The sequence below is a fragment of the Mastigoproctus giganteus genome, chromosome 1 (assembly GCF_048544385.1).
Source record: "Mastigoproctus giganteus isolate SK-2022 chromosome 1, ASM4854438v1, whole genome shotgun sequence".
In the NCBI taxonomy this organism is placed as follows: domain Eukaryota; kingdom Metazoa; phylum Arthropoda; class Arachnida; order Uropygi; family Thelyphonidae; genus Mastigoproctus; species Mastigoproctus giganteus.
Window position 1 is genome coordinate 96,691,371 of NC_143575.1, and position 16,888 is coordinate 96,708,258.

General features: G+C 36.5%; 1 protein-coding gene across 6 annotated transcripts in view; it reads left to right on the forward strand.

The window, feature by feature from the left end:
• Positions 1 to 16,888, forward strand: part of LOC150091024 (5'-AMP-activated protein kinase subunit gamma-1-like) — a 500,398-nt gene that overhangs the window by 343,709 nt on the left and 139,801 nt on the right. For all 6 annotated transcript variants that reach the window (XM_090373902.1, XM_090373912.1, XM_090373921.1 and 3 more), the window contains 2 exons: positions 3,473 to 3,506; positions 15,796 to 15,843. In XM_090373902.1, the coding sequence (XP_090230028.1) occupies positions 3,473 to 3,506; positions 15,796 to 15,843 (82 nt within the window). The remainder of the gene's footprint in view (positions 1 to 3,472; positions 3,507 to 15,795; positions 15,844 to 16,888) is intronic.

A 16,888-nucleotide genomic window follows, 5' to 3' on the forward strand; every position in this document is an offset into this window, starting at 1 on the left:
GTGAAGTCGTTATATGTAGACATGCTGACAATGTGCTTTATTCATTTGTGAATGCAAAATATTTACCACTTTGTTTTATAAAAAAAAAACTTTGGCTAACTTTTAAAATTAATTCTGTTATGTTAATTCCAAATTGGGGATACAAATTTTTCAGCATATGACAGTTTAAAAAAAAAATAATAATAATAAAATGCAGTATCTGACTTTCATGACAATTTCAGCAAATAAACATCACTTATTAAATGTAGGTGAAACATAGGAGTAGAGGGGATGACTCATAATTATGGGTTATCTGTTATGAAAACCTGTTATATCAGGTTCATGCATTTGAGGCTAGTTTTGTTATCTTAGATTTTCTGACATTCAGCTTCATGGAGAAATGACTCCATCATGGCTATATGAAATGCACTTGGAGCAATTTATGCTAAAATTAATTCAGTCTATAACAAAACTGTGTTAAGATACATGGGGCTAAGATAAGAAAGAGGCGTTATTTTAAATTTAAGACAAATGAAATAAAGTATTGTGTATATCTGGTGTGACTATGTTATTTAACTTCACATTACACAGTCCATTCTATAATGTCAGTTCTACTTTGGATGCTGGCTGAGAGATCAAGGTAGAAGGGAAGGTGAGCACTGCATGTGTGCTGCATATTATGCTGTTCACCATTCCAGTTGTTGATGAACCAACTAGCCGTAATAAATACTTGCTATAATTTGATAATAAACCCTTTTCTCTGTGTGTTATTTATTTATTATATTTATTTTATTTTTTCCTGTCTTGGGAACATTTTTTTCACTTCAATGACAGTGATATGCTTGGGCTTATGCTCATTTTAGGAATGAACTTTAGATATGCAGATTGCATAAATGGAATTTTCTATCTGATGGTATAAGAATTTCTATATTTTGAAAGAGAGATAATAAAAAAAAAGTCAGTATTTTCTACAGTGTACTGGCAACTGTACACTGTAGAAAATACTGATGTATTTTTATTATTTTCTACAGTGTATTTTATACAGTGTACAGGCAACTGTACACTGTAGAAAATACTGACGTTTACAGTGTATGCCTAAATATAAATGGACTGATAGAAAAATTAAAATTTGAATACAAAGCCAAAGAATGGCAACTATTTATTTATTCATTTGAAGTAAGTTCAGAGGCAGTTCCATTACATAACAGAAACACAGAACTTTTAATACCAATAGCCCATTCTATAGTTATGAAAGAAACTTATGAGAGTAGGCCACAAATATTGAATGCACAAAACAATAAGGAACATCATTGGTAGTTTTATGAATCCTGAGTTTGTACTTCTTCCATTGCATATAAAACTGATCTTAATGAAAACATTTGGGAAGGCTTTGGACAAAGAAAATAATGGGATATTTTTTAAAGGAAACAGATTGAAAAGTAATTTTAAAACTTAACAGTATCAAGCTTTTCATGCTGTTGCACATAATCTGTTGTAGAAATTGGAGAATTGGAATTAGTAGCAAAAAATCACTGGTGTGGATAAAAGGATAGTTGAGTGGGAAAAGGCAGAGTGTTATCAATGGGCACTGCTCTTCTTGAGCAGTGCCCATTAGTGGAATCTCCAGAGTTGAGTACTCAACTCATTGTTTTCAATATTTATTAATGATAATTATGAAGGCTTATCAAGCTTAATTCAAATGATACAAAGGTTAGTAGAGTGGTTAGTGACAGTAATCATGCTATGCTACTGATATAGAAAAATTAGGAGATTGGCTGAGAAGTAGAAATTGAAGTTTAACATTGACATATGCAAGCTACTGCATGGAGGTACAGTAATTCCAGAATATCATACCAAATGTGTAGTACACTCATAGTAGTAGAGAACAAAAAAGACCTTGGAGTAATTGTGCAGACAGATGTAAAGTTCTCTAAGCAGTGCAGATGGGCTGCTGTGTTCATGGGATTTGTCAATAATATACAGAAATTTTTCCAGCAGGGATAAGGCAGTAATTATTCTGGTGAATAAGGTAGTTGTTAGGAAACGTCTTGAGTACTGCATACAGATTTTCAGGCTTCCTCATTTTAGGAATGATTGTAGATCTATTGAAATGGGTGCAGCAAAAAGCAACAAGATTAATGAGGGGAACAAAATGGTACTTAAATGTGCTTCCTTGCATCATTTCCTACTCCAAATGCTACTCCTAATACTAATAATCAAAATATCAGTGATCTATATCATCATTCAATCGGATTGACAACTGACCATTCCAGAAATTGTAGACATCTTTCATTTGGTTTGGTACAGGCCATTTGAGGATTTGGACATTAGACAGCCCAGTCCCAAGTTTGCTTCCTATATTATGGGTTGGAGTTTTAAATAGCCCAGTAGGAAATTAAATTACATCTACAGAGATATTTTAGAAAAAATTGGAGAGAAAGGTAAGCCCAACAATCATGGTGAAAGGCTACTATAATTTTTTGCAAGCAAGCACTCATAATTAAAAACACAGTATTTCAGCATAAAGATATCTACAAGGCTCTGGAGGGCATATAATAGAAACAGGTAAGCCATAATTTACTGCTGTGGAACCCCTGTTTTCCATACTTCTGTTAATTAGGTCTTCTGTTAACTGTTCTTATGATATCATTAGGTCTTCCAGCAGTGGATGTCCTTAACATTACAGAAATGATTAACCCTGCTCTGCAGTACAACTATGAGTGATTATTACAGAGTGAGATTCTGTAGGCTGTTATTGTTATAAAGTGATTTGATGAAAAAAAAAATAAAATAAAATGAAATGGTACTAAAAAAAAAAAATACAGTGTTCTGACATGTGACAAAATCACATTGGCTGGTATGTATTCCCTGAAAATATCCAGTCCAAATCCTCCCTAGTATTACTGGACAATATTATTAAATCCCTTGATAGATTTATTCCAGGACCCTCACTAGTCCTTACTGACTGACTGACTTAATATTGATTCAGTTCTATTTATAAAGGAAAGGAAGTACAAAGCCAAAATCTGTTACAGAATTCTTATACTTGGGTAACTGCTTCCTTCTTTTATTATTATTATTAGACCAGGTAAATTAATAGAAAGGATTGGTAAATGAAATAGGTTAAACGTTTTTTTTTTTCCTGATAACTACATAAGCATTTTGACCCCCCCCCTCCCCCCCACACACACAAGGACATAACTGAGCAAAGAAGAAAGTATTTATACTGTTTTTAAAATTACTGTTTTGGATGGAAGATGGGCCAGAATAAAAGGCAATTAAATTTTTTTGTTTTTGTCATTATGGATACCATTTCCAAAGGAACCCATAACCATTTTATGTTATACTTCTCCAGTAATTTATTTTTCCACATTTTTATGGTACTGTAAACATTGCTAATATTGTTGCTAATATGTTGCTAATATGTGTGTTGTTGCATAGATAATATTAATAAAACTCCTTCATTCCTTAAATTCTTTTTAACCTATTGCAGGTGAAGAAGGCTTTTTTTGCATTAGTACATAATGGTAAGTAGCCATAAAAATTGATATAGAAACTAGTATATAATCATCAGAATAAGTGCATGATTGGAATTAAATAGATCAGTCATAGTAATTAGGAATAACAATTTGAATCTTTCTGCCTTGAGATGATTTCACTTATTTAAAGAACAGATTCATTTACCATAATTTTAGAAAGGAGTGGAGACTTGTGGTAAGCTTTTGCTTGCCATTCCCACTTCTCTATTTATAAATAGTGGTTCTGGTCATTTAAACAGTATGAGAATATATATATTTTTTTATTTTACAGCTGCCATATATATATATATATATCAATAAACTGGACATTTTAAAAACTATGGTTTATATATCCATAACAGAAATATAAACTATTAACAGACATACATATTTTTCTCTCCATGGTGAAACCAGTAATTAGAATGGTGAAACCAGTAAAATGCAGTTTCAACCATCATATTTTTGTTTTTCTAAAATCAATTATATTTAGCAGGCCTGGTTCAACATTTGCAGGTTCAAGTACAAAATAGCTTTGTGGGGCCAGATGCAAAATAATTGCATAAGGCCAGTGATTAATATTCAGAGGATCTTTTTGTAGAAAAATATAAGTAAAATAATAAAACATTAGGTATAATTATAAACTTAAATATTTGATTTTTAAAGAAAAATAAAATGCAATATGTATGTAGGAACCATATTTTAACACTATGTTATGAACTGTGTTACCACTTTTACTGATGAGGTCATGATATATTGGTTACTGGTTTAATCTTGCTATGCTGCAATTGCCACTCTTCACTCTGCATAACTGTTGCTTGCTTAATATTAAACAAGAAGATCTTGCTATTTTTAATATTCATTTAGTAAACACAGCAGCTAGCAGCCATTAGATTATAATTAATGTCAGTACAGTGGGGGCTCCCATCATCTAATGGTAATTTGTTCCACAAAATCCATTGTACATTGAAAATATTGTAAGTTGAAACCAATAATACACTGATTTCCTGTAATTTGTTCCCCAACAATACATAAAGTAGGTATTTTTTACATGTTATACTTCATTTTAACATTAAAAATTAGTATTTTATAAAGATTATTTAATAAATAGTCATAAAATATTCTAAAATAAAAAAAACAAATTTAGCATTTACCTTAGACTTGAAGTGCAGAGCTGATGAAATCAGTGGTGGCGAGACTATATCAAGCATCAGGTGTCTTTTTAGTCTTTTGTTGCTACTGGCAAAGAAACTGTCCAAAGTGGACTGCTTTTGATGACTTTTTTGTAGCTTCCTGAAGTAAGAAATGACTTTGTCTTCCATTTCGCACATCATGAGTTCAGTGTTTTCAATGTCGGGGTGTTTTTATCACTTCTCTTAAACTCTCACAAGAAGAAATTACAGTCTAAAACTCTTCAGCTGATACTTTTTGGGTGTCTTTTTCTTTGTCTTCTTCTCCAGTGTCACTCTCCATAATTTTCTCCAACTCTTGTAGCTCCTCTGTTGTTAGCTCATGCCCATGAGCGTCAATAAGGTCCTCCACATCCTCTTCGCCAAACTCTGGACCCATTGATTTACCAAGAGTGACAATATCATTTGTCAACGCACCATCATCTTCAAATTCATCAACGTTATGGATAATTAAAGGCCAGGTGTTTTTCCAGGCTGAATTTAAGCGCGTGGTAGAAGCATCATTCCAAGAATTTACAATCAGCCTCACACAGTCCAGCATGTTGAACTTCGACCTCCAAAACTCATTGAGGGTGACAGCATTTTCACTAGAGGTTGCTGCGAAGCAACTTGCGAACATTTTGTGGTGTAGATTTTCTTGAAATTTGCAATCACTTGCTAGTCCATTGGTTGAAGAAGAGGAGTGGTGTTGGGTGGCAAAAATTTGACTTGAACAAATTCAAATTGTGACTCAAGAGATTGAACAAGGTTGGGATCATGGCCTGGTGCATTATCCAGTAGGAGGGTGCCTTCACAGGAAGCTTATTTTTCTCAAGATAACTCTTCACTGAAGGACAGAAAACTTCAAGCTCCCATTCATTGAAGACATATCCTGTAACCCAGGCCTTCTTTTTACTATGCCAAAACACTCCCAGCATGTCTTTTTTGACTTTTTGTTGTTTAAATACTCTTGGGGGTGTTAGAGTGATACACAAGCAAAGGCTTGTGTATCGTGTACGTTCTTCTGGGAATTTTCTTCCAGAAGAGGCCGATTTCGTTAGTGTTAAAAACCTGCTGTGGAAGATAACCCTCTTGACAAAAAAACTCTTGGAATTCAATTTTAAAGGTTTCACCTGCTTTTTTTATCAGCACTGGATGCCTCCCCATGCATTTCAACACTTTTGATATTTGCTCTTTTTTTTTTTTAAGTACTCTGCTGGCTTTAAAGTTTTTAAAGTGCACAGCATTGCCACTGGTTGATGGAGCTTTAAGTTTGAGATCTATGATGATCATTTCAGATCATCATTATAGATCTGAAATAGTCATACGTGCACCACGTGTTGAACAATAACAAAGACGCTGAGAACAATTGGTTGAGAACAATCATACGAGTGATGTTCCAGCACCACATGTCTGAAAATTTCCACCCATGTATCGTTCCAGCTATATCAGAAAGTGATCAGTATCTGCAAATATCATCGGTCCTTAAAATAAAACATCGTATATAAGGTAATCAGTTCCTGAGAATATCGGATGTCAATATCATTGTAAGTTGAGGCCCCACTATATATCCATTCCCTTCTGACTGCAATAAGCTTCTAAAACCTTATGTAATAAATATAAAATAGATAAATACTAGCCATATCATAAAAACTATTTTTCAATAAGAAACTAAGGAACAAGGTATGTTCGTGTCAGATGGCACCTGGGATTTCTCCCATCTCCGCATGTGTTTCGCTGTATCGAGGACAGTACTCTGTCAAGCCAGAGACTTGAAAGTGTGTGGGCCTGTCTGTGTAGTACGTTGTTTGTACGGCTTATTGGCCGCCAGGCCCCTAGTGGGGCCCGACATTGCCCATACTTTGCCACATGGAGGCTAGCCGGGTGTATCCAGTATCACAACAAATTGCTCTGGCAGGTCCTGCAACCTAGTTTCCTGGGATTTCAGTGGCTAGGACCTAAAAAAACAAAATTTATGCATTTGACAATAATGCTTAATGGGATTGCTCTTTAATCTCTTTAACTCTTAAAGAGATGTGTTAAAGGCCTAATAGGTCGGGCAAAATTTTGATGTTATTAAATTTAGACATAAGGCGTATGCTAGATAAAAGCTAATAATGTTAGTTGTCTTAGAGATTTATACGAAACCGGTAGAATTTAGATGATTAGAATTTGGCAGCATTGTTAAGGGTGTACTCAGTTGATTTAGTGAGAGGGGGCAGACTGAAGACTGGGGGAAAACAGATAGAAGAATAGGGACGATAGAGTAGGCATCCCCAAAGAGGTCAGTGGAGAGGAGACAGAGATCAGTCTCCTCCCTCCCCTGCCTAGGGATGGGATTTTAAAGGGAACCAGGTTAGAGTACCCAGTTCAAATCGCCAATGCCTTGTTGGCAGCAAAGCCACAGAATGTATTCGTCGGTGTCATGTCCAAGCAGTGTCGAATCTGGTATGAAGGTCAAGCTGCCCATCCCGCTCCAGGGGTGGGATATGTTAGCTGGCAGTGGGGAACCCACCAGGCAAGGGGGTGGGGGAGAGACACATTTACTTCATTCATAATCTGCATTCTCACTCTACTTGCATTCTTTTTTTTTAATTAATTTATTATTTTTTTTAATACTTTTTTCTTATTTTTTAATTTTTTTTCCAAGTTTTCATATATATATTATTATTATTATTTTTTCACTCATCTCATCTCATTCATCTTTTTCTCACACTCCAGGAGGGGATGCAATGATGTATAGTGTAAATTTAAATACAGTGGATTCCGGTTATTTGGGCCACCGGTTAATCAGGGCAGCCGTTTATTTGGGGCAAATCTTAAAAAACAGAAATCAATCGAGAAAATAGCCAGGGTTTACTTAGCTTAATTGGGGCAGGAGACCGCAGCACTGAGATTACCCTACGATTGTCTCCGACGATACCACATGGTTGAGTCGAAATTCTGGAGGTCACAACCATAAAACAATAAAAACAATTAACAGTCACCTGTTTATTGGGCTTTTCTGTTAGTGAAATCTATCAAACGGACAGTAAACTGGATCTTAATGAATTTGCGATAATACCGACAGCTGAAATTCTGTGGGTTATTGTGGTGAAATGTGTTTACACTACCATGAAATCTTCAATCATATAAAAAAAATTAATTTTCAGATCTTCTCTTCATTCGTATTTTTAAAGCTTTGTAACTCGTTACTCGGTTCTCACTTGCACGTATTGTTACTTGCAATTTGTGTGTGCGTATTCTTTGTTATTGATTGCTTATCTTTTTACTGTTTTAAATTTTAACCACAAATGTCAGTAAACAGAAATGTCACCTAGTTCGTATGTACATATTACAGTACGTATTAATTATTCCGATTATCACGTATTTTTTAATTGATAAGGTAATAAAGGGTAAATTTCTGCTTAATATATTTTTGATTTTATAGCCTGTCGATAATATTCCTCCTATTTTTGCTAATTAGAATCGCTGTTTAATAGAATTAAAATTCAATTCACAAACATGATCACAATGACGGCGCTTACTGCACATCTTATAGTGAACGGTATTTTACTATGTTGAGTTTGTCGTAACGTGATTTGATTGTACAGTGAACCAATTGTAAAAAATGAGGGAGGGGGTACATTGTATTTTTAACTATTTACGTGAAACTTCGGATAATTGGGGCAGCCGCTTAATCGGACCAAAATGCACTAGTCCCGATGTGTCCCAAATAACCGGAATGGACTGTACTAATTAAAACTAGGGTTAGTGTGTACTTAACTGTAGCATTTATGGTTTGTGTTCTTTTTTTCACATTTTTCTAGTTCTCATCTCATTTATTCGACTCTTACTTTCTGCACTGCACTCGCTGGGCACCTCAACTTACTGTTATTATTCAGTTGTGGTGCAGGCCTAGCCGCAAGTTTTTTTTTTTTGCAGGCCAGGGGAGAATGCAGTGATAGTGTTTATGTGGTTAGTAAATGTTTGTTAGTACAGTATATATAAAGTAATGCAAGTTATTTTTAACTTTGTATTCTTTTGGTCAGTTACATTTGCTCTTCCACTCATTCCCATTCACTCTCTCTTTCCCTCGTACTAGGTCACTCTTTCTTTTACCAACACTGCCATTTATTTCCTTTTACCGTAATTCCTAGTTCACTCAGTGCCCAGCCTATTCATTCTATCTTTCATTCTCATTCATTCTTCTTTCATTCTATCTTACTACTAGCTTACTGATATTTTTCAGTTAATCTGCTTCCCTGGCTGCCTGTACATCTCTCTCTCTCTCCTACATGATTATTCCTACATGATAAGGTGATTATTCCCTTGTATAAGGCAATGGTCAGGCCACACCTAGAGTACTGTATACAGGTCTGGAGGCCTCATTTCAAGAAGGACGTAGAGCTGCTGGAACGAGTACAGAGAAGGGCAACAAGATTAGTGAATGGAACAAAGGGGTGCTCTTACGAAGAAAGGCTTAAGTTTTGCAAATTACAGTGTCTGGAGACTAGGCACCAGCGAGGTGATCTGATAGAGGTGTATAAAGCCTTGAATGGTTTAAGCATGCTCAATGCTGATGGGATTCTTCCTCTAGCTCAGAAAAATCACCTGAGAGGGCATAAATTCAAATTGAGGAAAGACAGATGTAGGATAGATGTGCGGAAATTTGCCTTTAGCCAGCGGGTGGTTGGTTGGTGGAACAGACTGCCATCCCTTGTGGTGGATGTTGATAGCCTAAATAAGTTTAAGGCTCAGCTGGACAGGTATTTTGAACGAACAGAGGGGTGAAGTGGAAGTGGTTTTTTTTTTTTTTTTTCTTTGGCTGATGCTGCATAAGCTTGCTTTCTTGCATCAAATGCCTCTACTAATGCTAATGCTACATGGTTACTTATTTGGTGTGGGGCCCCCAGGTTCCTACACATGGCAGGGTAGTCCTGGGGAGTTTTGTTATGTCAGGTTTCTGTCAGTGTGCGGAATACTGCTATCTTAACAGTTTTTAAGTCATTGTCTGGGCATGGTGGGAAACTTGGACAATTTTACTATTGATTATTGTTTAATTGCTGGGGGGCTGAACTGCCATTCTTTGGATTGCTCTGCGCATTTTGAATACTTTCTGTGTGAAAGATGTAAAAGCTTTATAATTTTGCTCTTCTATGATGGATGTTCTTCTCCCCTGGGAAGGGGACCAATCTGTACTATTAGCTTTGTTCTGGGGATGTCATATATTATACATTCATATAGAATATGTGCCCAGTCTTCACTTTTGCCAAAGGTGCAGTTTGGGTCATCGGTCAGGCCTAAGGAGGTTAGTTTCGCCTTTAGGGAGCCGTGACCTGTCAATATAAATGTTGTAAGTCCAGGGGCATACCACTTAGGTGGCTTTGGGCTAACCATTGGCACCCGTGGCAGAAACCGTTTGGTAACCAGACCTCTGGATTCCTGCTCCCACTTTGTTTGCCATAGCTCATGGAGCTTTGTGGCTATTCTTTTTCTTTCATCATTGGAGGTGTTGGTTGTATCAAGGGCTATCCCCAGAAATTCTGTGGGTATTCCCTTTTTAAATCTATAATATAAGCCTCTTTTGGCTACTCCCAGGTAAAGTGGGAGAGTTCTGGCCAGCAACTGTAGTGCAGGTGTTCTTACTGTGCGACATGCTCTGGTAATAGTGAGTAGTATTGTCCTTTGTATCGATTCTAATTTATTCCTATTTCTTACTATGGCCGAGCAGATGAACCACGCACCAGCTCCATAGGTGATAACAGGTAGGAACATTGCACGGTATATGATTGCCAGGGTCTTTCTTTTGAGTCCCCAGTCTGCTCGACTGATCCTGGCAATCACACCTGCATAATTTCTCACTTTCTTCGCCAAGTAGATCAAATGGGGGTAAAAAGTTAATTTTGAATCAAAGAGCACTCCAAGATATTTTAATTCTGTTACCATTTTTATAGTGGTTGTGTTAATTTTGATTTGTGGACGTCTTCTTATGTCCAAATTGCCTTTTAAAAGTATTTGTTTGGTTTTTTTCAGGTGATATTTTGAGCATGTGCATTTGTGCCCACTCCTGCAGCTGCAAGAGGGCAGCATTTGATCTTTGCTCTACAACCACTCATCAGTTACCTTTTACAAGGAAAATCATGTTATCTGCAAAGGCCAGACTTTCCACGGGGCCCAGATTCAAGGCCAGAAATTCGTCCAGAACAATGTTCCAAAAGAAAGAGCCAAGGATTGAACCCTGCGGGCAGCCTTTATTCGCAAGGTGTGTCAGTTCCTGGAACCTTGTGCGTACCTAGACACTTCTGTCTGTAAGGTAGCTGTTTATTACTTTATAGAGGTTTTGTGGAGCATTTGCCTGGCGAAGTCTCCTAAGGACACTAGGCCACCAGTGAGTCAAATGCCCCAGCAAAGTCAATGGAGATTGCCAACATATATTTCTCCTCTGTGTTTTTAACTGTTGTCAGTAGGTGGTGCATGGAATCCTCCATAGAATTGCCCTGCTTAAAATACTGATTGTTGGAATGCAAACCTGCTTCTGTGTAATATTGAGCTAATCTGCTATATATTAGTCTTTCATATATTTTCCCTAGTACAGGGAGTAGGGCTATTGGTCTATATGATTTGGGAGCAGTAGGGAGTTTTTCAGGGTTTTTGAGAATTAATCTTAACACAGCTTGTTTCCATATTTTTGGGAATATACCTTCTGTCATACAGTTATGATATAGTGCCATTAATTTATCTGGTGCTATTTCCGCTAATTGTTTGATAATCTCAACCTCTAAGAGGTCAAAACCTGGGCATTTATTGTTTTTGGTTTTAGATAGTGCTATTTCTAAGTCTTGTATAGTGAACAGAGGTTCAGTGTTGGCATTGTCATATTCAGTGTTTTCTTTTATAATGTCTAGCTGGGTGGCAGAATGATTACCAGTTTCAGTCTGAATGATACTGTCTAGGATGTTATTTACAGAATTAACCCAACATAGAGTTGGGGTTTCATCTGGTTTGACAGTAGTTTCTAAGACATCTCCTCCTGGCAGCTTGTTGGTCACTATTCTGTAGACAACTCCCCAAGGGTTTGTTTCCAGTAGTTCCCACCAAGTGCCTCCAGCATTCCTTTTTCTTGTCTCTTATGAGGGCTGTATACTGATTCCTGAGAGTTCTAGAAGAATCTCTCATTGCATCCACCTCATTTTGTGGCCAAGATGTTCTGGCTCTTTGAAAATGTCTCCTCACCTGGTGTACCCTACTTCTGAGTATAGTCAGTTCGGGGCACCACCAGGTAACTGTCTGGTTCCTCGTTTTTTTCCGTGGAATAGACAAGGTTGCTGTTTTTGTTAAAATGTTTGTCATAATCAGTGTTTGCTCATCTGGGCTTAAGTTGCCTGATCTAGACCACTCATTTTGCTATTTTTGCAGCTCAGCTGCTGTATGTTCTGCAAAAATCTGCCACTTTGCCTTTTTAAGGTTATACCTTTTGATATCCAACAGGGAGTGTTGGGTTGTTTGCAATTGCCTGTTTAGTTTGAAGGAAATGGCTCTGTGATCTGATGTAGTCCAGTCTGGCTGGACACACTAGTGTGTGATTTCATGAGCTATTGAATTGGTGGCAAGAGTAACATCAATCACTCTCCTACATGGTACTGCTAAAAGTTGGGAGGTTATTTGGTTGGTTTAGCACTTGAAAGAGTGAGGTGGCTATATAGTCTGAAAGTATTTGGCCGTTGTGTGTGCCTGCTCTGTCTTCCGTATGGCTATGCCATAAGGCTGACCAGCAGTTGACATCAGCACACACTGTGATATTTGCAGTAGGTAGCAAGTTTGTGACTACTTGTAGGTATTCAATAGTTGGATTTATATCTTCACCTGGTCTGGAATATAGTGAAATAATGTAAAACTGTCCTACAGCACTGGTGATATGGGCACACACTCCCACTGGGGAGCAGAGGTGACCCACCTTTGTGACTGAAAGGTCACTATTTTTAACTCCTATTGCTGTAGAAGGGACACCTGAGGTGTATTCTGTTATTTTATAGCCTCTTGGGTATCCCTGAACCCTACCCATATGTGTGTAGGGTTCCTGGAGTACCAAGATATCTATATTATTTTCTTCCAATTTGAGTTTGATCTGATCTACAACAGCTCTTGCTCTTTGAGCATTCAATTGGACGAGATTTAGAGCCCTAGTCACATTTATGTTTTCAATCTGGTCCATAGTTGGTCCTAGATTGAATAAGTTTTGCCATTTTTTTATAACTGCAGCATTTATCATCCCTGATACTACGTGTATAGTCAGTCAGCCGTGCTGCCTTGCAGGTAGCACATTTTGGCTGCTGAGACTTTTTTGCAATTTTTGTAATCATGGCCAGTTACTGCACAGTGACCACAAACAGGTTCTTCCTGACTGCAGTTTCTGCCAATGTGACCATATTCATGGCAGTTAAAGCAACTTTGGATAGGGAAATGTTCCCTAAATCTGTGACTGGTCCAGCCAGCATAGATTCTCTGTTGTTCCTGTAATACCTTCCGAATTTTTGGTGTAATTTCTGCAATTATGTTAAGTTGTCCATTCCTTTTGTTTTTTGTTGCCGTTTTCAGCAGGAATTCAGCAGCAGATTCATCTATTGTCATTTCATTGTTAAAGTTTTTGAAGTAGATATCCATCATGAATTCTTTTTCTATTACTGACATAGGTACATCAAAGATTATAATATTAGGGTTTTTCCCTTTTGGTTTTTCAGGGAGCAAGCCCAGTTTTTCCATCTCAGGATGGTTTTCTATTTTTCTTAGATCTTCTTTGCTTGCTACCTCGATCAGGACTCCATTATTCCTGATTTTCCGCATGTTGTTTATCTTTATTTCTCTCAAATGAGACCTCAACTTTTGTTACCACTGTGTCCTTAACTACCTCACTGGTTTTATGGGTAGAGTCACTTTTTGCTTTCAGAATAATGATGTTGCGTTCCTTGTTTATATTAGGTTGCTTAGTAGCTATTCGTTTTGCTTCAGTTATGTCCTGTTTGCCATTAACCTTTGCACATTGGGCATAGGTTAATGTGTTCATTGTTTTATAGTTGTTCTTCTCCTCAGTTGTAACCTCTAATTTTGATTTTAACACTTGGTTCTCTGTGTTTAATTCAATTAGGCGCTGCTCAAGCAGTGCCAACAGTTCACTTTCTGCAGAAGTAATCCTGTTGGTTTGCTTGTGCATATATTCTTCTAGATACACTCTGGTTTCCTTTGCCTTTTTGATAGGGTCAGTCAAATTTGTTAGGTAGTCTAGTTTTAGTTCTTCTTCTGTCTTTTTGTTGCATCTCTGGAATTTCTGTAGTTTCTTGATTTTTTTTTCCTTTCCTGCCCTTCTTAATACTGAGGAGGCCAGGAGGCCAGCTATCGAGTTCATTACCATTTTCCTCATTAACAGGAGCTTTCTCCCTGAGCACTCTATATTCATTTTCAGAGGAGTCTTTTAAGTCATTGTCCAGAATTTTGTCATTATTTGATTTTTCAGCCATAATTTCTGCATTAAATTCACTTTTGTAGCAATAAGTCAATTTCTGACATTTTAAGTAGTGGTTTGAGGTACTTATTTCCAGTGTAGGCCCACTAGAAATCAGAAATCGTGATTTTCCAGTTTTGTCTGGAAATGCCTGTACACAAAGAAAACTATCTTATAAACTAGGTATAAGTTAATTCTGTCAGTAGTATTATATTTTTCCATACAAAATAATCTTATCACAAGCAGTTTGAAGTATAATATATTCAAAAGTTTTGGACTTTTGAGATGTACTCAAATCAGTGGCTATGTCAGTGGGCTCGCTACCACTGAAGCTGTAGCAATCGCGCTGAGCAAAAACACTTTCAAAAGAGCAAAAATAGGCAAATACAATCACAAAAACTATTCTTGCCCAACTTAATTTACTTACCTTCATCTGTGATACTCTTCAAACCTGAAAAATCCATGTTGTAATACTTGACTAAATCGAAGATTGCACAATATCATTGTCCGCTGTTTACATCAAGTGGAGCTTCGTGCAGATGCCTCCGTACACTTCCATGACCACAGCGCCACCGAAACTAAAGAACATAGTGTCTACCACATTTCAAACTGAAATTTTTATCACATATAGTATCCATAAATGTCAAGTCCTGGCATGATATTACTAGAGAAGCTGGTTTACCACTTAAACACCAAACCAAATGGTCAGAATGAGATACTACTGCATTGTACTCTGTGAGGTTATGTTCCAACACTAGCACTAATAGCAAGCTGCTTTCAGTTTTAAGAATTTTTTTTTTTTTTTTTTTTTTTTATGATGAAAGGTCCCCGTCAGGGGGATGTAACATGCGATCTGTTTGATTACTGTCATTGGTAGCATTTGAAAGATGACATGTTTTTCAAAATCATTACTACTGCTTCTTTCTTTATTTGTTCAGTTTCACTAGCAGAGCTTGCTGTTTTTGTTCGACATCCTTTTTTTTTTTTTTTTCCTACTATGGAACCATATTCAATAAACAATTCTCCATGATTAGCACAGTTTAGAAGAAACTGTATTTGGTACAAAATAAAGCATTTTCACTACATACAAAATTGATATTAATATAGAGACAGAACAACTGCTGCATAGAGTCAGCAAGTTCATTTTAAAAACTAGTATTATGCTATTAGTAAAATGCCATTCCACATTTATAAACTATGCTGAAGCAAATTGAGGAAAGTAATATTAGTATTAGTAGAGGCATATGATGCAAGAAAGCAAGCTTATGCAGCATCCGCCAAAAAAAAAAAAAACACACTCTCCCATTTCACCCCTCTGTTCGTTCCAAGTACCTGTCCAGCTCAGCCTTAAATTTATTTAGGCTATCAACTTCCACAACAAAGGATGGAAGTCTGTTCCACCAACCAATCACCCGCTGGCTAAAGCAGACTTCCGCACATCTATCCTACATCTGTCTTTCCTCAATTTGAAGTAAGAGAAAATGGTATGCACTAAGAGAAAATGGCAAATATCAAGTAAGAGAAAATGGCATGCACTAAAAGTTACAGTAATGATACATAATAAATATTTTATTATGTTCACAATATTTTGTTTAAAAAGATAAAGATTTTGAATATCAATGTATTTTTGAAAATTTTCTTTATTTTCCAACAGGTGTAAGAGCTGCACCATTATGGGATAGTTCCAAGCATGAATTTGTAGGTAAGTGGCTCTTTCAGATTAAGTAAAATGAAAAGTTCATAATGAGCGTTTCTTTCTTTGTAGACAATGTGCTGGGGATAGGCAATTGTTTTTATTGTTTCTGTTTATAATCTGAGAGAGAGCCACATGGCAAAGAAGATTACAAAGAATTTTATTTTTACTGATGCTACTCAGAAATGTGAGAAACTTATTTAACAGTGGATCTTGCTTTTTTTTTTTTTTTTTTTGTAGGCCATGATGTACTTAAGACTATGGCTAATTGTTGCTGTATTTGTTTCAGTTATCTGAAAGCATTTGATTTGTGATTACTTAGCATTTTTGAAAATATACATGTCAAAGATTTTGAAGATTTTTATGTATATATTGGATACAATGTATTCTGAATACATCATTTACAAAAGTGTGATGAGAGCACTAGGGGCTTGTATCAACGAAGGTTAGATCAAGAATTAGATGAAACCTATGGGGAGAGTGCAAAAGATATATATGAATACCTAAAGGAAACAGTGAAAAAAATTGCTGGAGAGGTAATAGGAATATATCAAAAGATGAAACAAAATGATTGGCTGAACATGGAAATTAAGGAATTAATAAAGGAGAAAAAGATGGCTAAGCACAAAAGTGAAATTCATAGAAAAATATATAAAGAAAAAAATAAGGAAGTGAAAGCGGAAGTCATCAGGACAAAGAACGAGTCTTGGGATAGAATATGTGCCAAGGTGAACAGCAAAATAGGATGTACAAGATATGTAGAAGTGTGGAGAGTATTGAAGAGTTTAAGGAAACCTCATAAGCAAAATGCTAGACTGGAAATGATAGATCTGGAGGAATGGGTCAATTGTTATGAACAGCTATTGGATGAAGGAAGAGAGACAGTTGTCATGGAAAAGGATGGAACATCCAAATTAAGGAAGTGGAGACAAAAATGGCAAAAAATGGAAAAGCACCTGGGTGGAATTAACATGGAGCTACTTAAATATAGAGGTCAAAAAATTATAAATCTACTAACTCGATTGTTCAACCATTATGCGATGGCGAAGAAATG